At 46.1% G+C, this 22,940-nt stretch overlaps 1 protein-coding gene across 4 annotated transcripts in view; it reads left to right on the forward strand.

Moving 5' to 3' along the window:
- SEC16A (SEC16 homolog A, endoplasmic reticulum export factor) overlaps positions 1-14,001 on the forward strand; it is a 192,532-nt gene extending 178,531 nt beyond the window's left edge. For 3 of the 4 annotated variants that reach the window (XM_029614123.1, XM_029614124.1, XM_029614125.1), the window contains exons 30-32: positions 4,372-4,431; positions 5,894-5,971; positions 12,425-14,001. In XM_029614123.1, coding sequence (XP_029469983.1) covers positions 4,372-4,431; positions 5,894-5,971; positions 12,425-12,493 — 207 coding nt within the window. In that variant the 3' untranslated portion in view covers positions 12,494-14,001. The remainder of the gene's footprint in view (positions 1-4,371; positions 4,432-5,893; positions 5,972-12,424) is intronic. The other variant, XM_029614126.1, reaches the window with a different exon arrangement.
- Positions 14,002-22,940: the final 8,939 nt, after the last annotated feature.

Consider the following 22,940-nt stretch of genomic DNA (forward strand, 5'->3'; position numbering starts at 1 on the left):
GGGAGAAATTGCATATGATTGAGAGTCACTTTGGACTCTGCTCAGATTTTCTTCTTTTTTTTTTTCCACAAAGATGTCTTGCTGAGTTTGTTGGCTCAGACCCTGAACACACTTGGCGTGGCACAAGTCTGTTGGTTTAGACCCTGAATACTCTTAATGTGGCCGAGGGTCAATTTTAAGTTAAATGTCCTGTTTCTTTGCGCGCCCCCCCCCCCGTATCTAATTCAAGAGATATTGGATTTAAAGAAGGTAAACTCTAAGGTTCAACTCTGAGGTCCGTCATAGCGGCAGTACACAAAGGAGACTTCTTGGCATCTCTCGCCTTGATAGAAGCATATCTGCATATAGCCATCAGGCCGGAGCACCAGAGATTCCGGAGGTTCATGGTCCTAAGGGAACATTTTCGGTTTCGAGCCCTTCCCTTCAGCTGCGATGGCTCCATGTACCTTCATCAAGGTGATGGGGGCAGCCACATTGAAAAAGGAGGGTGTGTTGGTGTATCTGTTTCTAGATGACTGGCTCACTTGTGTGAAATCAGATGAACTCTGACAATAAGTACAAAAGGTACTGATGCACTTGAAGTCTCTAGGATAGGTGGTAAACCTAGCAACGAGCCATTTAGTCCTCTTACAAACTCTATCTGGGAGCTCATTTCGACACACTGGCAAAGAGAGTGTTTCTCACAGACAGGCCAATTCAGTAAAAACGCAGGAGAGCGGACGAACGCCCGCTCTCCCGGCGCGCGCACCAGCCACTCGCCGGTGCGCACGATACAGTATTCAAATGAGGTGTGCGGTAGAATCGGGCAAAAGGAGGCGCTAGGGACACTAGCGCGTCCATAGCGCCTCCTTTTAGCCTGGAGCGGCGGCTGTCAGTGGATTTGACAGTAGACGCTCAATTTTGCTGGCGTCTGTTTTCAAGCCCGCTGACAGCCACGGGCTCAGAAACCAGACGCCGGCAAAATTGAGCATCCGGTTTTCAACCCGACAGCTGCGGGCCGAATTCAAATTTTTTTTTTTAACTTTTTTTTACTCTTCGACACCTCCGACTTAATATTGCCATGATATTAAGTCGGAGGTCCCGAAGAGGACCTCCGACTTAATATCTTATTTCTGTGCACTTTCCCGGTGCCGGAAGAAATTAGCGCCTACCTTTGGGTCGGCGCTAATTTCTGAAAGCAAAATGTGCGGCTTGGCTGCACATTTTACTTTCTGTATCCCATGCGCATACCTAATAGGGCCATCAACATGCATTTGCATGTTGAGGGCGCTATTAGGTGCCGCGGGTTGGACGCGCGTTTTCCTCCCCTTACTGAATAAGGGGTAAGGGAAAATGCGCGTCCAAGAGCAGGCTAACAGTGCGCTCCGGAGCGCACTGTACTGTATCAGCCTGAGAGAGATTGCTGAAATTGCAGAGTCCGATTAGGCTTCTGCTAGAGCTTTCAGTGCCCAGGGTCTGGGAATATTTACAGGTCCTGGGTTCTATGGCATTGACATTGGAATTAATGCATTGAGCGTTTGCACATATGCAGCCTCTGCAGGGGGCTCTTCTCTCCTGCTGGAATCCATTATTGGAAGAGCTTCATCTTCCTCTTCTGTTAGAGAGGGAAGCCAGGGGCAGTGTTTCATGCTGGCTTACTCGCACCACTCTCGCGTGGTGTGGAATTGGAGATTCCGAATTGGATAATAGTCCCCACCGATGCAAGCCTCTCCAGATGGAGGGCAGCGTGGCAACATCAATCGACGCAGGGCTAGTGATTGAAACAGGAGTCCTCATGGCCTATCAATTGGTTTGAGACTAGAGTGGTGCATTTCGCATTGCTTGCCTGTCTGGCAAGATTACTGGCCATCCAGTATGGATCCTATCGGACAATACGACAACAGTGGACTACATCAACTGTCAAGGCAGAATCAATCATGCAGGGGATTGAGAAGCCCAAGAGTTGATACTCTGGACAGAGCAGCACGTGGAGCGGCTGGCTGCATCTCACATCGCCGGAGTGAACAATATTCAGGCAGATTTTATCAGTCAGATAAAGTTAGACCCCAGGGAATGGGAGCTGTCAGAAGCAGTGATGTCTTTCATGAAAGATAGGGGTATCCTGACCAAAGAGGAACACCAAGGCATCATGGTTTTACAGCCGCTGAACAGAACACAGTACAAAGGAGTCGGAGCTCTGGTACTGCCATGAACTCGGGATTCTTCTTTGTCTTCCCTCCTGTGGCCTCTGGTGGACAAGGGATTACACGGATAGAGAAACATCTGGGCAACGTGATTCTGGTAGCTCCAGAGTTGCCACATTGACCATGCTTCCCAGATCTGATCAACATGGCCATAGACAGGCCCCTGAGATTCGGACATCGGTTGACTGTTTTCCACCAGGGTCCAATATTTTTGGGTTAGGCAGCTCACTTCTGTCTTGTGGCTTCGCTTCTGAGAGGAGCCTGAGATGGAGGGGATATTCTGAAGAGGTTATTTCCACCTTGTTGCAGGCTAGGCGACCTTATACATTTTTGACATATGTGCAAATTTGGAGGATCTTCAAGTCCTGGTCTGCTGTTGATGGAGTGCAGCCTCAGTCTGTTCAGGTTATAGGGTCGCATGTTTTGGCTTTTCTACAGAAAGATTCTGCTCCAAGGAATGGCCTTTAACTCTCTGAGAGTCCAGGTAGCGACACTGGGTTGTCTCCGGGGTAAGGTGCAAGGGTATCCTCTGTCCGCACATCCGGATGTTATACGATTCCTTCAGGGAGCTAAGAACTTGCGTCCTAAAGTGAGGAACATTTGTCCATCTTGGAATCTGAATCTAGTCCTCAGAGAATTGTGTGAGATTCTGTTTGAATCACTAAAGAGAGCTATGGTTGAGAACTTAGTGATTTTCTTGGTGGCTATTTGCTCAGCCAGGAGAATTTCAGAGCTCCAGACACTGTCGTGTTGAGATTCCTTCCTACATAAGTGTCTGATTCTGGGGTGTCTTTATGCATTGTGCCTTCTTTTCTGCCTGAGGTAGTCTCAGTATTCCATCTTAGACAATAGAGCTTCCAGCTTTTATGGATTTGGGTGGTTCTTCACCTCATGTGGGGAAGCTTAGGCTCTTAGATTGGAGGTGATTTCCAGAGATCACATCACCTCTTTGTAGATCATATCATCTCTTTGTACTGTGGAGTGGTCCAAAAAAGGGAAATGTCATCTAAGGCTACAATTGTGCGGTGGCTGAAGGAAGCGATCAAGTCGACTTACATTTCTAAAGGGTGCTCGCTGCCAGGGGGTTTAGTGGCACACTTGAAGCATTCTCAGGCAACTACCTGGGCTGAGTCACAGTAGGTGTCTGCATGAAATTTGCTGGGCGGCTACTGGGACATCGTTGCCCACTTTTGCTAGACATTATCGCTTGGATGTCAGGTCTCCAGCTTCCATGTGCTTTAGTGAGAGTGTTCTATGAGCGTAACTCTCCATGTCCCACCCGAGTGAAGGGGAGTTTAGATAATCCCAGGAGTTTAGACTGATCTGGGTACGTACTGGGAAAGGAAAATTGGTTCTTACCTGCTAATTTTTGTTCTTGTAGTACCACAGATCAGTCCAGAGACCCACCCTTTTACTGGGGTGGGGGAGAGTCCACCTCTCGTATTGTTGCTTTGTATGTAGTTCGAGTTGGCAGTTTTTCAATGCTGATCGCTTTTGTTAAATTTAGGAAACAAGTTTTCCATGTCTTTTTGGGCAACTTCACCTTCTTCCAGCTCGTTAAAGGGGAGCAAGTTTGCTTAGAAATTTAAGGTTGTTGCTGTGAAACCTGGCTTGGGTACAGGTCAATACTGAGGGACTGGCTGCAGGTAGCACATTGGATTATGTACAGTCTCAGTGAAACTCTCTCCATACGTCCTGATATAGGATACCCTTTCAGTTTTGGTCTGTCTCCATCTGCTGGACAGGAGGTTCAACCCATGGTCTGGACTGATCCGGGTACGTACAGGGAATGGACTTTTGAGACCAAATGTTCTCATTTGGAAACTGTACAAAGAGGAAAAATGAAGACAGTTCCAGAAAGGATGTAAAATTTGTAGTGGTTTTAAACAAGACTAGCCTGCTAGTGTCCTGATTAATATAATAATGGAAGAAAGCCAGACATGAATCTGGTTTCCTCAATTTTTCAGTAGCTGAATATTTACTAACCCAGGTGCTCTACTGTGCCCCCCCACCCCCGCCTCCCAAAATATATTTTTTTCCTCTTAGGCATAATTAATTAGATAATTAGAAGTTGGCTTTAACCCTTTACATTGTGAAGCCTGCTTATCTTAAACTGAATGCATCAGGCAGTAACCCGCATGACCATTTTCTTTTGTTTGTGTTTTTGTGTGTTCTTGCTGTTTTGTAGCTTTCGCGTTCTAGTTCAATGAGTTCATTATCTCGTGAAGTAAGCCAGCATTTTCCTCAGGTACCCATGGCTGGCCATTTTCCCTCTTTTTTTGTTAATTTTTAACTTTTTTTTTTTTGTTATGTTTTGCATTAGCTGCACTTTAACTAACATTACTTTTAAGTTTGCCTGCACCATTGTTAACATCCCCCAAAAAGTGTCAGTTTCTTTAACTTTGTATTCTTCTGTACACAGAAGAAAATGCACATCTCTGTTGATCTGAAGTAGCGATATTAGCCCAGATGTGCTTTCAATTGCCTGAGCCACTCAGATTGAAATCTTGATGCAAAATGGTGCAGTATTCTGACAGTAGATCACATCAGCTGCTCAGATGTTTGTTAGCTAAGGCAGGCAGTAAGTATGTGTAATGATTCCAGGTAGCACTATGCAATTTACTTGTTGGGGAAAGGAGGAATAAAAAGTTGCTATGCTTAAATAAGCAAGAGAAAAGAATAAAACGTTTTTATTTATGCCCCTGCTTTTCAGTGAACAGTGACAACCAGTGTAGAGCTTTGTGGCATTTTGTTTGGTTTCTTTAAATTAAAGCTGCATTCTGATTAAATGGTCTGTAATTCATGTAAAGCAAAGTAACTGTTAAATCGTAAGGATCTACATTATTTTCTATCTCCATTACCCCACCTTGCCTTAGCCATGGCCCTTTGTGTTTGTCACAAGCATACTTAGGAGGTGAATTGTGTGTCATGGTTTTTGTTACCACCATCTCTACTGATGGCGATTCCATGACATCCACCACCCTCAAGAAAGGATTGCATTGCATTTCTTCTAAAATATGGAAGCTAGCGTGATAGAAGTCGGTACTTCTAGAGCACCTTTTCTCAGAAAATATTTCCCCTCCTGCAAATAAATTGCAGTAGTAACTCTCACTGGAAGAATAAGCTACTTGGAAAAGAAACTGATGCCTGCATTTAAAACCAATCAATTTTTTTTCTTATCTATCAAATGTCAAAATGAGATTAACAATCCAATTCTGGTAGTAAGCTGCTGAGCCTGTCAGAATAAAAGAAAATTCTTCATCTATTAAATGAAGTGCACAAGGAGGAAGGTAACTGACAGATATGATCTTGCTGGGATTTTGTCTTGTGCTACTTGCTAGAGTTGGTAACTAATGGTATGAGATTGCACTAACTGGGTTAACATTGCATTGCTGTTCAATTCACTTTGTGTGCATGCCGGTTTGTTAGTTTATTTCCCTAAGGCTGTTTCCACTTCTATTTTGCATGGCGCGGTATATTTTGCCACTGTTTATTTAAGCGCATAACAAGATCTGCATTGCAGATAAAGTGCACATGTTGTAGATGTTTTTTGTGCCCATCTATGACAACCTGCTGCTTTTTCAATATTACAGATTCTCTTGCAAGTAATGTCAAGTTTGACTTATTGTAAATAAATCACACTTCAAGAGAATGTGACATTCCTTAACAAAACACACTTACAAAGAGATGTATTTTCTTTGTGTTTGTAGGCACCTATTAGTGCAACACCCTTGGGGAGTCCTTCCTCTGGAACAGTTCCATTTTACAACCCATCTCAATTTGCACAAGTAAGTGGGAGTCTTGTCTTGCTAGAAAATTGGATCTGCAAAAAGTAACACTCTGAAAAGACAGTAAAAAGTAGGAAAAGAAATAAACAAGGGAATCAGCAGGTTGAAGCTGCTGCCACTAGCCAGTATAGACGGCACCCAGAGAAGCATGGAGCGAAGGTACAGCAAAGCATAGGCATCAATTGAGCAGAAATCTGCTAAAAATAAGACATCTGTACTGAGGTTTACTCGCATTACACACTCTGGTAACTGTTCTGTTCATGTAATGCATATAATGTCATTAATGACAATATCAATATCCAGTATATGTTATAATTTGTTTAACGCTTAAAACATAGTTATGCCTGGGCAAGAGGTTGGGTTTCAGGTCAGTCAGCTGCTTAAAAAAATGTAGACACATGAGCTCCCAACAGAAATGTAGAATTTGTGTGAGATACTATTACTGACAATTGTGCACATTTTAAGTATTGTACTGTATAGTGATAGGTTGAGTTTTCTTTTGTTTTAACTCATACTGTTGAATGATTACTTCCCTGTACTTACCCAGATCAGTCCAGACTCCTGGGTTTTGCCTCTCCTCCAGCAGATGGAGACAGAAGTTTTAACAAACTCTGCCCTACATCCTGAGGTGCCACCTACAGTCAGTATTTCTCTGTCTCCAGCAGATGGTGAAGGTGCAAAACCTGCAGTCTGTTCTGACTGCCTAGTGTAAAAAAAAAAAAAAAAAGTGATAGTAAGTTAGACAGAAGGTTAGGGTTTTGTTTCTTTATAATTAAAGTTAGGTTTAAAAAAAAAAAGTAGAAAATCCAAGGAAGATTCCTTCAGCCGCCCAGGGGCCTGTTAGGTCCTGAGGGGACCATCCCCCCTGGTGTGGCAGGCATCTATTAGTAGGGGTCGAGGGCCCTATTACCAAGAGAGTGCAGCTCTGGGTGCGATACCGGGGAGCCTGGCTCACTCACCCCAGAAGGATCAGGACCCAGGGACGTCTGCCGGGCAAGTTCTTTGATTTAAAAAAAAAAAAAGAAACTCAGGTGGTTTTTGTTTCGGTGTGTCGACTCTCCCTTCCCACCCTGCTGTGGCCGGTCGAGCTGCTATTCAGTTTCGCCGTGTTTGTTTACATTTTTCTGCCACGCACGATGCCCCGGAGCTCGGCTTGCCACACATGCGCACTTGTCTTATGACAGCCTTTGTTCAAGTTGTCTCCCTGGGGGGGAGGGAACCTCCGGGTTGGCCAGCAATGTACACGCAAGGCCCCCTCGGGGCTTGCTGCACCGCGATCCTCTACAGCTGATCCGTTCCTGCTGAGCGTGGGAACGGAAGCCATTTTGAGCTCCTTTCGGAAAGCCACGAGAGCCGCGATGGGGGAGGGGATTTTACCACCTTCCCTATCCCCACAACAAATGGCCCCTAGGGGAGGCAGCCCGGCAGGTCCAGCCTCTCCGTAGACGGAGGATAGCCCTGAGGGGGCTTCAGACTCCTCCTCTTTTTCCTCTTTTTCCTCAGAATTTGTTTTGCTTCTTCATGAGGCCTTTAAGGCCAGGAAGTCTGGGAAGAAGCAGGCGGGGGAAAAATTTACCTTGGTAGATCCCCGCAAAACTACCCGGAAGAGGCCCAGGGCCAAGGGGAGCTCTGGCCCTGCAAAGGTTAAATGCCCGTTAAGATCTGTAGTGCAGCATAAGGATTCGGATTCCTCGGCACAGGATGACCAGGACCTGCAGTCCAAGCCCCCGATGGGGCTGGAAGGAGATGCGATCAGCAACAGGAGTCAGTCCGCAGTACCCAGATTGTGGAACGGGACAACCCGAAGGTGGTCCGCCTCTTTAGAAAGGAGGAACTGGGGCCGCTTATCCCCGCGATTCTGGGGGAGTTAGGTCGCAAGGTGCCGCCAGAGGAAACTAAGCTGGGGGCTATGATCTGGTATTGTTGGGCCTGAGGGTCCCACCACCTCTTTTCCGTTTTCATTTCTCAGTAACGGACTTGCTGTTCAGGGAATGGGACACCCCAGACCTGGGCTTGAAGGTGAGTAAGGCTATGGATAAGCTATATCCTCTGCCAGAGAAAGCTTTAGAACTGCTCCGAGTTCCCAAGGTGGGCACGCAGCAGTGTCGGCGGTCACCAAAAAGACCACCATCCAGGTGATTGGGGCGACGGCCCTCAAGGAGCTGCAGGATAGAAAGTTGGAACTTCAACTCAAGAAGATATTTGAAGTTTCGGCTCTGGGACTGCGAGCTGCCATGTGCAGCAGTTTTTCTTTACGTGCAGGCCTTCGCTGGGTGCAGCAACTACAGGCCAACGAAGTTCTTTCAGAGGGAGAGGCACTCTAAGCCGGTTGACTGGAAGCCGTGATCGCTTATAGTGCGGATGCGCTTTATGATTTTTTGCGGACTTCAGCCAGGTCCATGGTGTCAACCGTATCTGCACGCAGACGTCTGTGATTACGGAATTGGTCTGCGGACATTTTGTCAAAAGCTCAGCTCAGCTTCTTGCCTTTTAAAGGCAAGTTGCTTTTTGGAAAGGACTTGGAGGACATGATTCAGTCCCTGGGCGAGAATAAGGTACATAGATTGCCAGAAGATCATCCCAGGTCGAGGGTCTCCTTTGCTACTCTGTCTCGCTTCCGGGGGAATTGAAGGTTTCGACCGTCCTGATCTTCGGGTCCTTCCTTTCGGCAAAGTTCAAACAGACAGCAGACATGGTCTCAGTCCTTTCAAGGCCACTTGTTCGGTAGGCCCAGTAATCCCCAGTCTGCCCCTGGAGTCAAATCCTTGCAATGAAATGCGGCCAGTCCATTCCTCGGTTCTGGTCGTGGGGGGCAGACTATCACTCTTTTACGAGGAATGGACCAAGTTGACATTGGACCAGTGGGTCCTTACCGTGATAAGACAAGGTTATGTGTTAGATTTTGTACGTCGTCCTCGGGACAGGTTTCTGGTCTCCTCATGTGCATACGAGGAAAAACAAAAGGCGGTACATGAGACGTTACAGCGCCGTCTCGAGCTGGCGCCATTACGCCAGTTCTGTCTGCAGAACAGAGGAGAGGCCGCTAGTCCATCTTTTTCATGGTTCCCAAGGAGGGGACCTTCCAGCTCATCCTGGATTTAAAAAGGGTCAACAGATGCTTTCGGGTGCCTCGTTTCTGCATGGAGATTCTAAAGTGAGTTATTGCCTCAGTGCAAAAGGGAGAATTTCTGGCGTCGCTGAATTTGACGGAGGCATATTTACATATCAGGATCTGGAAAGCCCACCAGACGTTCTACGGTTCTTCATCCTGGGACATCATCAGTTTCGAGCTCTGCCTTTCGGGCTTGCCACCACGCCCAGGACCTTTACCAAGGTAATGGTGGTGGTGGCGGCGCAGCTTTGGAGGGAAGTATTGTTGGTGCATCTATACCTAGACGACTGACTGATTCGAGCCAAATCAGAAGTGCTTTGCCAGTTGGCGATCCACAGGGTGCTGCAGCTGTTGAGGTTGCTCGATTGGGTGATCAACGTTGCCAAGAGTCGCCTAGTTCCCTCCCAATCCTTGGAATTTCTGGGAGCACTATTCGACACAGCAGGGGAGAGTTTTCCTTACTACGGATTGAATTTGCAAGCTGCAGGGTCAGGTTTGAGACCTATTGTCCAAACACCCGCCCAGAGTACGGGATTACTTTGAGGGTCCTGGGATCGATTTCCACTCTGGAGTTGGTGCTGTGGTCCTTTGCTCTTATGCATCCTTTACAATCAGCATTGCTTTCCCGGTGGAATCCAGTCTCCAAGCAATTTCATCTGCCCCTGCTTCTTCCGGAGTCTGCAAAGTCCAGTCTTGATTGGTGGCTCCTCTCTGACAACTTAGCACACGGAGTTTCCTTGGTAATGCCCGAGTGGACAGTGGTTACTACAGATGCCAGCCTGCCCGGCTGGGGAGCAGTTTGTCTGGAGAAATCCGTACAGGGGCAATGGTCCCAGGAGGATTCTCTGTGGTCGATCAATCTTCTAGAGACCAGAGCGGTGTATTTGGCATTACAAGCTTTCCTTCCACTCCTCCAGGGGAAGTCGGTGAGGGTGCTGTCCGACAATGCAACCACGGTGGCGTATATCGATAGCTAAGGAGGGACCAAAAGCCAACCAGTGGCGATAGAAGCTCCGCAGTTGATACGCTGGGCGGAACAGCATCACGGCATCCCACATAGCAGGCGTCGACAATGTTCAGGCAGACTTTCTCAGTCTGGACTGTCTCGACCCCGGGGAATGGGAGATGGCAGACGAGGCCTTTCAGCTCATATGCAGCAAGTGAGGCACTCCCAGCATGGATCTGATGGCGACATTCAAGAATGCCAAGGCCCCACACTTCTTCGGTCGGTGCAGGGAGACAGGAGCCGAAGGCATGGATGCTCTGGTGCTCCCCTGGTCAACCAATGTGTTACAGTACATGTTTCCTCCTTGGCCTCTGATCGGAAAGGTACTCCGAATAGAACTCCACCCGGCAGAGGTGATTCTAGTAGCCCCAGAGTGGCCGAGACGCCCATGGTTTGTGGATCTGCTCAGCTTAACCGTGGCGGAACCTCTACGTCTGCGGGATTTCCCGGCTCTTCTTCATCAAGGACCCGTCTGGAAGAGGCGGATCACTTCTGTCTAGCGGCATGGCTTTTGAGAGGCGACATTTGAAGAGCAAAGGGTATTCTGATGCGTGGTGGCTACCCTTTTAAGGTCACGCAAGCCCTCCACTTCCTTGGCTTATGTCCAGGTGTGGAAGGTATTTGAAGCTTGGTGCATAGAAAGGGAGGTGGTTCCAATCCGGGCGTCACTGTCCGACATTTTGTGTTTCCTACAGGCTAGACTATCTAAGGGTTTATCATGTAGTTCTCTCAAGATGCAGGTAGCAGCTCTTGGTTGTTTACATGGTACCATTCAAGGAGCGGTGTTAGCGGCACATCTGAATGTGGCTCGTTTCCTTCGGGGAGCAAAGCACTTGCGACCTCCGATCTGACATCCTTGTCCTTCATGGAATCCGAATTTAGTCCTCTCAGCTCTGTGTGCTTAGCCCTTTGAGCCTCTAAAGAGGGCAATGCTGAAAGATCTCACGTTGAAGGTGATATTTTTGGTTGCTATTTCATCTGCTCGAAGAGTGTCAAAGCTTCAGGCATTGTCTTGCAGGGAGCCTTTCCTGCGGATTTCTGATTCAGGGGTCTCCTTACAGACTGTTCCGTCTTTTCTTCCAAAGGTAGTTTCTTCCTTTCACTTAAACCAGTCGATGGAGCTTCCATCTTTTCCGGATTTGGACCGGTTGGACCCCTTTTCTAGAGACTTACGGAAGTTGGATGTTCGCAGGGCTTTGCTGCGTTATCTGGAGGTTACGAACGCGTTTCGTTTGTCAGACCATCTTTTTGTGCTATGGAGTGGTCCGAAGAGAGATAATATGGCATCAAAAACTACGAAAGCCCGCTGGCTGAAAGAGGCTATAAGCTCAGCATATTTGCTGCGTGGTAGGCCTTTGCCGGTGGGACTTCGTGCACATTCTACCCGTTCGCAGGCAACGTCATGGGTGGAATGCCAGCAAGTTTCTCCACAAGTGATTTGCAGAGCGGCTACATGGAAGTCTTTACACACCTTTGCTAGGCATTATTGACTGGATGTTCAGGACCCGAGTTCAGGTGGATTTGGAGAAAGTGCTCCGAGCAGGCCTCTCTTGGTCCCATCCCAGATAAGAGAGCTCTGGTACATCCCAGGAGTCTGGACTGATCCAGGTACATACAGGGAAAGGAAAATTGGTTCTTATCTGCTAATTTTCATTCCTGTAGTACCGCGGATCAGTCCAGAGTCCTGCCTGCTGTATGCATAGAGGCAACGGAGAGTCCGCTCGTTCTGTATGTGGTTTAATTTCGGGTCTGCAGATCAATTTGTTCATGGTGTTCATTGGATTCTGTTCCCTGTTGGGATTAGTGAGCCAGTTTGGAGAATGAGTTTATTGTATATGGTTAGTTTGGTTTTGAACCATTCTGCTTTGTTACTGAGTAATACTGACGGACTGTAGGTGGCACCTCAGGATATAGGGCAGAGTTTGTTAAAACTTCTTTGTCTCCATCTGCTGGAGGGGAGGCAAAACCCAGGAATCTGGACTGATCCATGGTACTACAGGAACGAAAATTAGCAGGTAAGAACCAATTTTCCTTTATTGTAGTAAGGCTATTCCTCCATTGATATACGGTATATAGGAGGAAACTGTTGCCTTTTGGCAGGTTCTGTTTTGGGTTGTGTTTTTGTGTCAACTGAATGAGCCATAAACCAAAAATGCACTGGGCTTGATTTTAAATGGTTAGATTCACCACATCGAGGAAAATGAGACTGAAGCAGACAGTCCTCTAAAGGATTTGAATTAAACCCTAGTGCCATAGTATTATTGATTTTGTGCTGTATTTATTTTGCCTTGAAAGTTGAATGGTTTGTACTTACATTTATAATATGTTGTTTCAGCCCTCGGCCTCAGCTGGAGCCTCAAGGACAGGACGCTTTGGTCAGAGGAAATACCCATCCTTGAAGTAGAACATCCTCTTAATAGACACTGAAACATTTCAAGTAAATCTGCTTATGCAGAAATCGGACTCCTTGCCCTTCCCCTTGCTACCAAACTCTCGGGATTCTCGTGGCAAGAGATGAATGTGTATGTGCTGAACCTGGAGTGGACTTCCTTCCATGCTGACCATTAGACGTATTTATTATTGCCAGTAACTAAAGAAGCTAATCTACAGTTCTAAAGTTTTAATGCAAAATAGATATTTGTATTCTGACTTATCTGCCACCAGTTCTTTTGTTGGTTTATTGATAGTGTGATTTAAGAAAGCACCTGTCAAAATAATTGGTTATATCCAAAGAGCAGAGAGGTGTGTATATATAAATATTTTTATGGTCTTAAGAGGACCATGAATAACTTCCATAAACACAGATACAGCAATGTGATGATTCATTTATTTGAAGTAACCACCAGCCAAAGTCAATATTTTGTGGGAAATAGCTTGCTCCATGGATTGATGTTTGGGCCCACAGTTAAGAAAAAAAGATGAAAAAAAAAAGGTTCAAATCTTAATAAAACTGTGACTGTAATGAAAATCCAAAACAAATCTAGTTTGGGAATTTTATTTAGTATGTATGTAGCTTCTGCTCAGGCACTCTGTAAAAGATAATGTATAGTCAAAATGGATCTTTGTATAATAGTTTAAGCTTTACTATTCTGATGTGATTTTTTTTTAAGTGCAATATCATTACCTGCTTACTCAGCTTGTAGGAAAATTATAATTAAAGTGACAACAGCTCAAGTGTTGTACAAAGAAGAAAGTAATTTCCTGTCATAACAGAATGCTGGAATCTTAACTTCATCAATTCTGATCTGAGCTATTTCTATTAGGAACCGAAGGTCTTAAGTTTAAAGCACGACCATTCTGACTTGCAGACACACATTATTAACTGAAAGGATTAAACTTGAAAAGCTTTTAGCTGTCACTTATTATATGTTGAAAACCATTAACAGGCTTAATGTTCCCATCTAGCCAGTAGCCGAGAGTCCCACTAAGAGGTTAAAATTAGTATTTATGAAATCAGAAGCTTGTATTTATTTGGTTTGATAGAGGAAGATACTTAACCTGATGTATGTTGTTTTTAATCCAAGGGTAAGATTTCAAAATCATTGCTGATGCTACTTTTCATTCTAACACCAGTATCCCAGTTCTGAGCAATGTAAATCTCCCCCCAACCTATTCCATAAATACGTTTACAAAAGGGTTTTACATGGTTGAAACTGAAATGCTTGCATCCAGTGATAAAACTGCCCAGCTCAATATCTCTTGGGCTCTGTATGATTTCTAGTCTTCATTCAGAACCTCTTCATATTCTTGGCTTCTCCTGTGTCGGCAATGCTACTGCTGCTGCTGCCAAACCACCTTTTAATTCAAGAAGGCTTCCTGTGATGGGGAGCTACTATTTTTCCTACAAGTGTTAGATTTGAGATTGTAAATTCTTAAATAAAATATTTTGAGCTCTGGAGCACTTTCAAACAATACTTTGTGTTTTTTTTATATTAAGATGCATGTATTTATTCTGTTAAATACACCATTGTCACTTCAGCTAATTGATGAAAGTAACCATAAGAACATAAGTTCCCTGTACATACCCAGATCAGTCCAGACTCTTGAGTTTTGCCTCCCTTCCAGCAGATGGAGACAAAGTTTTGCTGACACTGGCATATTTATTTATTTATTTATTTATTTGTAGAGTTTTATATACCGTTATTCGGTAGAGCCATCATAACGGTTTACAAAATATGCAATTAGCATACAAAATATGCAATTAGCATACAAAATATGCAATTAGCATACAATCAAATGGAGTTAACATGGTAGTTGGGAACAGTAGAGTATTGTGAACAGTAAACATTTTTTCTTAGTAGTTGAATAACAGAGTAGTGAGGAGAACATTTTCAATGAACTTAATGAATCAAGTGAGAGAGCAGGGAGGGGTGAAAAAGGAGGGTACATCAGAGCATGAAGAGGAGGATTATGCTTGCGAGTTCTGTTGAGGGCTGGGATGATCAGGTGTCAGAATAGAGTTTGCGGAATAAAAATGTTTAGGTCTTTTTTAAATGTTTTCAGGATGTGCTGGGTCCTCAGTTCTTTGGGTAGGGTGTTCCAAATTTTGGGGGAGGCAATGGAAAATGCTCTTTCTCATGTAGTTGAAAGATGAGCATCTCTTAAGGTGGGGATGTTTAAGAATCCTGCGTTGTTAGAGCGTAGGTTTCTTTGTGGGTTTTGGGGGGTTAAGTTTAAGCCTTTTAGTCCATGAAGATCATCATTTAGGATTTTATGAATGATGGTCATTGATTTGTAGGTAATTCATGCAGAAATAGGTAGCCAGTGAAGAGAGGATAAAATGGGTGTTGTGTTCGTTTCTTTTTTTTCCTGTAAGGATTCTGGCAGCTGAATTCTGCAGTATTTGGAGTGGTTTGAGGGATGATGAAGGGATTCCAATAAGTAATGAGTTGCAGTAATCAAAGGTGGAGAAAATAAGCAGCTGCAGGACGGTTCTGAAGTCAGAAGGGTTGAGAAATGGCTTTATATGTCTTAGGGTTAGTAGCTTGTGGTATCCTTCTTTCGTTTTATTTACTATGTGGGATTTGAAAGAGATCAGCATCGATGGTAACTCCAAGGTTCCTGGTATGGGTGGTAGGGATTATCGTTATTTGTTTATCTAGTATTGTCAGGGGTGGCGGAGTTGGATTGGGTTTTTTATCCATGAGTATGATTTCAGTTTTGTCAAAGTTGATTATGAGTTTCAGGGAGTTTAGTAGATGCTTGATTGAGAAGTATATCTGAGGTTTTTTGTATGCGTCTTCAATTGAGTTTTGTATGGGAATTAGAAGCTGAATGTCGTCAGCGTAGAGGAAATGTGAGATTCCATGATCTTTTAGTAGTTGGCAGATGGGTAGGAGGTATATGTTGAAGAGGATAGCAGATAAGGCTGAACCTTGCGGAACTCCAGTTTTGAGGTCAATCATTTTTGATGAGGTGGTTTTGATCACTACTTGGTATGTATGTTGAGAGAGGTAGGACGAGAACCATTGTAATGTAGTACCAGAAAGGCCAATATTTGACAGTCGTTCTAACAGTATATTGTGGTTTACTGTGTCGAAAGCGGCTGAGAGGTCAAGGAGTATGAGTAGGTATTTTTCATGTTTGGCAAAGCCTCTGATGATGATGTAATTTAGGGAGATGAGGAGAGATTCTGTATTTAGGTTTTTTCTAAATCCAAATTGGGATGGATGTAGGATGTTGTTTGACTCCAGATAATCATCTAGTTGGGTGTGTACAACTTTTTCAATGGTTTTGGCTAGGAATGAAAGGTTTGATATGGGGCGGTAGTTGGTGAGGATTTCTGGATCCAGGTTGTTCTTTTTGAGGATTGGTTTGATGACAGCAGATTTTGGGGTAGTAGCCTTCGGTCAATGATAAATTGACGATTTTGGTGATGGTTTTAGCAATGGTTGGTTCGATTGTTTTGAGGGAGGTTATTGGGATGGTGTCCAATGGATGGTTGGCTGGGTTCATTTTGTTTATAATAGTTTTAATTTCAAGAGTGGAGGAGATGTCAGTTTGACCAGGATGAAGTTATCATGCTGTTGAGTTTGTTGTTCTGGTTGTTGTTGGTTATGTTGGATTGGATGAGATGAGCTATTTTGTTGTTGAAGTCCGCAAAGTCGTCACTTCCATGTTTGGTGCATGTAGAATCTTGGGTGGTTTTTGTAAGTTTTTGAGCTATTGTGAATAGCATTCTGGGGTTATGATGAAATTTGGAGAGTTTATTGGAGAAGAAATTCTTTTTTGCATTGTTGATGATATAATCTGGAGTGCCACCTGCAGTCACTCAGTATTTCTCTTTAGCAGCAAACCTGCAGTCTGAGGCTTAGTTTAAAAAAAAAAAAAAGAAAAGGGAGAAGCTTTTAGTCAGTTTGACGAGTACCTTCCAGAAGGTTGGCAGGTCCTGGTGGGACCATCCCTTCTGGTCTTGAGGTGGGCGAGCAGGGAGTTAGGAACCTTTTTTGGTTCTGTCCCTTTCACGTTGGGCAGAGGACAACTGATGGTGCCAGTCCCCGGAGGATGTCCGGAGCCTGCTGCTGAGCTTTCCAGGGAAGTGTTCTCGTTAAAGTTGTTGAGTTAAAAATTTTAAAAAAAAGTTTGATTTTGTCTTTCCCATCACAATGTTCCATTTGCGCGGCAAGAGAGTTTGTTTTTGGCTTCTGCTCGGCATCCTCTCAGCAGCAGTGCAAGCACATGGCAGCCACTGTTAAGCATGCGGAGAGACCCGCATATGGCTAGCTCTGAGCGGCCTTTGTTCCCGCTGCCTCTCCAGGGGAGAGAGCAGTTCGGGAACGTCAAGTAAAGCATCAGGGAGACATTGGGCCACCGTGGGATCCGCATATAAGGCCAATGCAGCAGCCTAACCCCTTTCTGGTGCACCCGGGAACAGCAGCCATTTTGTCCTTGATAGCAGCAGCTACTGAGGCTGTGAGGGGAGAGGAAGCCCTTCCCCCACTACTTTCCCCGGCTGGTAGAAGACCTGTGGAGGCCCAGGGGGCTCGGTAACCTCTGTCTGGGGAGGATGAGACCTCCTGGAAGGAGGATCCTGAGGATCCAGCCAATCTTTCTACGGATTTTGTGCTGCTGCTACTACATAAGGCACATCTGGCCAGAAAGGCGGTGGGATGCTGCCTTCCTGTGCATAAGGGGCTACAGGATCCGCATCCGCTCAAATTGCCCCAGGCTAGTGGGGCCACCAGGGTTCGGCGAGTCCTGAGTCAGCCCAAACATTTGGAGGAAGCAAGCGAGCCCTCGGGAGAGTCAGAGGTTGAAGAGCCTCTGGCGGAGGACCCTCCGGAGCTGGATTCATTGCCAGACCGTCAAAGCTCGGAAGAGGGCTGAGGACAAGCCCCGACTGTGGATGGGGATGATCCCAAGGTGGTTCGCTTTTCCACCAGGAGGAGTTTGTGGCCCTTAATCCCGTATACTTTGAAGGAGTTGGGGATCAAAGAACCACAAGACTATTCTAATCATGAAGAGGTGGATCCAGTCATGGAGGGCTTGCGAGGTCCGGCGAAGGCCTTCCCTTTCTAAGAACCTGGTGTTCCGGGAATGGGAAACTCCGGATACCACACTGAAGGTTAGCAGAGCTATGGATAAGCTGTATCAGTTGTCAGAGGACACAGAATTGTTACAGCTGCCAAAGATGGATGCCTCGGTGTCAGCTATTACAAAGAAGATGACTAATCCTGTGGCTGGTTCTGCTGCTCTGAAAGCTATGCAGAACGGGAAGCTGGAGGTCCATCTCAAAAAGATATTATAGGTGTCTGCCCTGGGTATTCGGGCTGCGGTGTGCAGCAGTTTTATGCTTCGTGCTGGTCTTTGGGTTCAGCAGTTGAAATCTGATAAAACATTGTCAGCGTCAGACGTCAAAGAAGCAGAGCAGCCAGAAGCCGTGGTGGCCTATGGGGCAGATGCTTTGGATGACCTCATCAGGAACTCCTCCAGGTCTATGATGTCTGCAGTCTCATCCAGGCAGTTCCTGTGGTTGTGGAACTGGTCGGCTGATGTTTGGTCTAAATCGCAGCTAGGAGTGTTCCCTTTTAAAGGGAAAATGCTTTTTGGCAAGGACTTAGAGGAGCTTGTGAAGCTCCTGGGTGAGAGCAAAGGACACAGGTTGCTGGAGGACAAGCCAAAAGGCAGCAAAGGGTCCCTTTCCGCACGTTCTTGCTTTAGGGGGAATCAGCAGTTTTGGCAGAACCAGGCTTCGGGAGGGGCCAAGAGGCAAGATGCCAGGCAGCAGCAGTCCTGGTTACCAGTCCTTTCAAGGCCGAAAGCTGGCCAGGTATGATTCCAGTCTCGGACCATCCAAATCCATCCAATGAAGCGAGGCAGGCCCATTCCTTGGTGCCAGTTATAGGGGGGTCAGTTGACTTATCTTTGAGGAGTGAGCCAAGATTACATCCTATCAGTGGGTCCTAAGTGTGATAAAACAAAGCTACACTTTAGAGTTTGCTCGCCTGCTAAAGGATTTGTTCATAGTTTGTCCTTGAGCATATGCAAACAAAAGGTGGGTGATTTCACGAGCCTACTGACTGTCTACAGATGCTGGGAGCCATCATTTCTGGTTTCAGGAAGGAGGGCATCTTAGTTCACCCATATCTGGACGACTAGCTTATCCAAGCAAAGTCAGAGGATCTGCACAGACAGGCGGTGATGATGGTGCTGCAATGTTTACAGTCCCTGGGCTGGATTGTGAATCTGTCAGCTAGTCCCTTCTCAGGTGGAGTTCCTGGAGGTGTGTTTTGACACCAGGATCAGGAGAGTTTTTCTCATCATGGAACAGATTGCCAAGTTGCAGAGGCAGGTTCGTAGCTGCTTGGAGAATGTGGTTCCCAGTGTTTGGGATTACTTGCAGGTTCTCGACTCCATGGCTTCCATGATGGAGTTGGTTCCATGGTCATATGTTAACCACTGTAGAGAGCAATGCTTTCCCAGTGGGACCCGTTATCGGAACAGTTTCATCTGCCATTATCGCTTACAGAAGTAGCCAGGTCAATTTTTTTGTGGTGGCTTGGTAAGGACCATTTCAGTTGGGGTGTTCCCTTGGAAGTTCCGAACTGGATGGTAGTCACAACCAATGCCAGAAAGGATGGGGGCTGTGTCAGACTCTGTGGATGCTGGAGGAGGTGTCGTGGTCTATCAATCGCTTGGAGACTAGGGCAGTGCGCCTCACATTGAGTACCTTTCTTCCTCTTGCGTGGACGGCCAATGAGAATTTTGTCGGACTATGCGACCATGGAGGCTTACATCAACTGACAGGGAGGAACCAAGAGTTGGGTGATGGCTGAGGAGGCCCAAGAATTAATTTGCTGGGCGGAGCAAAATCTGGAGTCATTAACGGCCTCTCACATAGCTGGGATCAATAATGTTCAAGCAGACTTTTTCAGTCGTTATCAGCTGGATCCCAGGGAGTGGGAGTTGTCGAAGGAAGCAATGTGGCTTATCCATCACAAATGGGGTGTTCCCTTAATGGACTTGATGGCAACTCAAGCAAATGCCAAAGCTCCGCGCTTCTTCAGTCGCAGGAGAGAAAGCGGAGTGGAAGGGGGCGATGCTTTAGTATTCTTATGGCTGACAGGGATTCTCCTGTACATTTTTTCGCTGTGGCCATTAGTGGGCAAGTTTCTCAGGCAAATACAAGTTTATCCAGGGGAAGTGATTCTAGTGGCCCCAGAGTGGCCTCTATGTCCCTGGTTTGCAGATTTGATCAATCTCACGGTGGAGAGGCTGCTGCGGCTTGCTCATCTGCCCAACCTGTTGTGGCAAGATCCTATATCTTCAGATCAGGCAGCTCACTTCTGTCTCGCAGCTTGGCTTTTGAGAAGAAGTGTCTAAGGGCCAAAGGATATCCCGAGGATGTTATCTCCACTCTGTTGCAAACTAGAAAGACCTCAACATCCCTGGCCTATGTGAGGGTGTGAAGAGTTTTTGAGGCATGGTGCGTACAGCAGGGGTTTGACCCTACTGTAGCATCAATCATGCACATTTTGTCATCCTTGTAACAGGGACTGGTGATGGGGTTGGTCTTTAATTCCCTCAGAGTCCAAGTGGCTGCATTGGGATGCCTTAGGGGCAAAGTCCATGGAGTGGCCTTAGCTGCTCATCCTAATGTGGTATATTTTCTCCAGGGGTGGGCAAAGCATTTGCGACCTCCAGTACAGAAGTTGCGCCATACCTGGCACAACTTCCATACTGGAGAATCTTAACTTGGTTCTCAGGGGGTTGTGCTTTGCTCTGTTTGAACTGATCCAAAAAAGAGACTCTGAAAGATCTTACCTTGAAGGTTGTTTTCTTGGTGGCAGTTTTTCCGCTAGAAGAATTTCAGAGCTGCAGGCTCTATCATACAGAGATCCCTTTCTTAGAATTACGGATGATGGGTTCTCTTTGCATACGGTCCCTTCCAAAGGTGGTATTGTCATTTCATGTGAGTCAGTCTGTGGAGCTCCCAGCTTTTCCAACTTTGGATGTAAAGGTGCCTCTTGCAAGAGAGTTGCGGCTTTTAGATGTGAAACGGGCATTGCTGCGGTATCTTAAGGTCATTAATGGTTTTCATCTGTCGGATCATCTTTTTGTGTTATGGAGTGGTGCAAAGAAGGGACATATGGCTTCAAAGTCCACCATAGCATGGTGGCTGAAGGAAGCGATAGGTTTGGCATACTTATGTCAGGGTTGCATGATCACACATACAGGGAAAGGAAAATAGGTTCTTACCTAATTTTCATTCATGTAGTACCACAGATCAGTCCAGAGTCCTGCCCAATTGGGGTGAAAACTAAGAAGAGTCCATTCAATCTTTTGTTGTAAATATTCTGAAGAATGGCACAGGTTTTGTTTTTTTTTCTCCTGTTATGGTTGAAGAGGTATCATTCACATTATGGGGTTCTAAATGCAACTGCTCATTCAAGGGGATGTGTGTGTATATGTTCAGTATTATCATGACTTGGGTACAGGTCAATACTGAGTGACTGCAGGTGGCATACCAGGTTATATGCTAGCATCAGCAAAACTTTCTCTTTCTCACAGGACAGCAGGATGGTAGTCCTCACATATGGGTGACATCACAGGATGGAGCCCAATCACAGAACACTTTTGTCAAAGTTTCTAGAAATTTGACTGGCACCTACTGGGCATGCCCAGCATGGCACTAAACCTGCAGCCAGCAGGGTGTTCCCCCTTCAGTCTTCTTTTTTCCACGCAGCAGTAGCCGTGCGGGTTAAGGAGCTCCACAGAGATTCCTGACAGGAATTTTCCTCACGGAATTTTCCTCACGGAATTACTAAAAACTTTCATACCCCACAGGGGTCCCTCCTTCGAATTTTTGTCTCCACAGTACTCCGGTAAGTTTTTTTTTACCCGTTTTTGGTCGATTCCCGTCGAGTTTGGCCCTCACGGCCTACTGGCCGTCGACCGTACTGCGGCTCAATTTTTTCAAAGGCCATGGCGTCAGGATTCCGTCGGTGCCCGGACTGTACTCACACCATGTCCATAACAGACCCTCATAAAATCTGTGTAATGTGTCTTGGGTGCGAGCATGATGTCTTGACCTGCACCAAATGTGCCTTAATGACACCAAAAGGTCACAAGGCCAGAATGGAGAAAATGAAACTTCTTCCGTTCTCAAACCCCGACGCTGTCTGTTGCATCAATGTCGTCTGAACCGGCATCGTCCACTTCGCACCAGTATCGGCCACCGGCCGGTGACCGCCCAGCGTCGACGACTTCTCAGCCTTCGACTACCTCTACCCCCACTCAGGACAGAGGGGATCGTAGAGAGAAGCATCAACACCGGAAGTCTCGGACCATCAAGGAAGGAAAATATTGACCCCGCCATCGAAGAAACCCCATCCAGAAAAGGCATCGACCCTTTCTGCGACCGAGTCACCGAGGCAACCCTCACCCGGACGGGTATCGGGAGCCGCAACTCTGCCTTTAATGGTGGTCCCTCCAGCTATGCCTCTGCCTCCTTCTTCGCTTCCGGAGCCGGGGCTGCTTGCTCCAGGTCTCCGTGAAGAACTGGATCGGATGGTTCCAGGAGGTCATCGATAAAGTGATGCACAGACTCCCAAGTTCCCCCAGCGCCGAAATCGGTGCCGGTCGCGGAACCGACCATCGATTCCATTCCGGCAGCATTGACACCGCTGCTCTCTAAGATGGAAGCGCTTATAGCTGCTTTTCCACCGATGGATCCTGGGTCACTGATGGCTCCGGTGCCTTCCCCACTTACCCTGTCATCGGGAGGAGAAACACCGTTCCGCATTCCTCCATTGGGAGTCCTGCCGATGCCTCATCTATCGATGCCGATGCGCCCATCGGCGCCACCGATCCATCCATGCCCTTATAAGAACATGCCATACTGGGTCAGATCAAGGGTCCATCAAGTCCAGCATCCTGTTTCCAACAGTGGCCAATCCAGGCCATAAGAACCTGGCAAGTACCCAAAAACTAAGTCTATTCCATGTTACCATTGCTAATGGCAGTGGCTATTCTCTAAGTGAACTTAATAGCAGGTAATGGACTTCTCCTCCAAGAACTTATCCAATCCTTTTTTAAACACAGCTATACTAACTGCACTAACCACATCCTCTGGCAACAAATTCCAGAGTTTAATTGTGTGTTGAGTGAAAAAGAACTTTCTCAGATTAGTTTTAAATGTGTCACATGCTAACTTCATGGAGTGCCCCGTAGTCTTTCTATTATCCGAAAGAGTAAAAACCCGATTCACATCTACCCATTCTCGACCTTTCATGATTTTAAACACTTCTATCATATCCCCCCTCAGCTGTCTCTTCTCCAAGCTGAAAAGTCCTAACCTCTTTAGTCTTTCCTCAGAGGGGCCTGCATTGGTGCCCTTGATGCCTTCATCA

This window comes from Rhinatrema bivittatum, chromosome 8 (assembly GCF_901001135.1).
Source record: "Rhinatrema bivittatum chromosome 8, aRhiBiv1.1, whole genome shotgun sequence".
NCBI lineage: Eukaryota > Metazoa > Chordata > Amphibia > Gymnophiona > Rhinatrematidae > Rhinatrema > Rhinatrema bivittatum.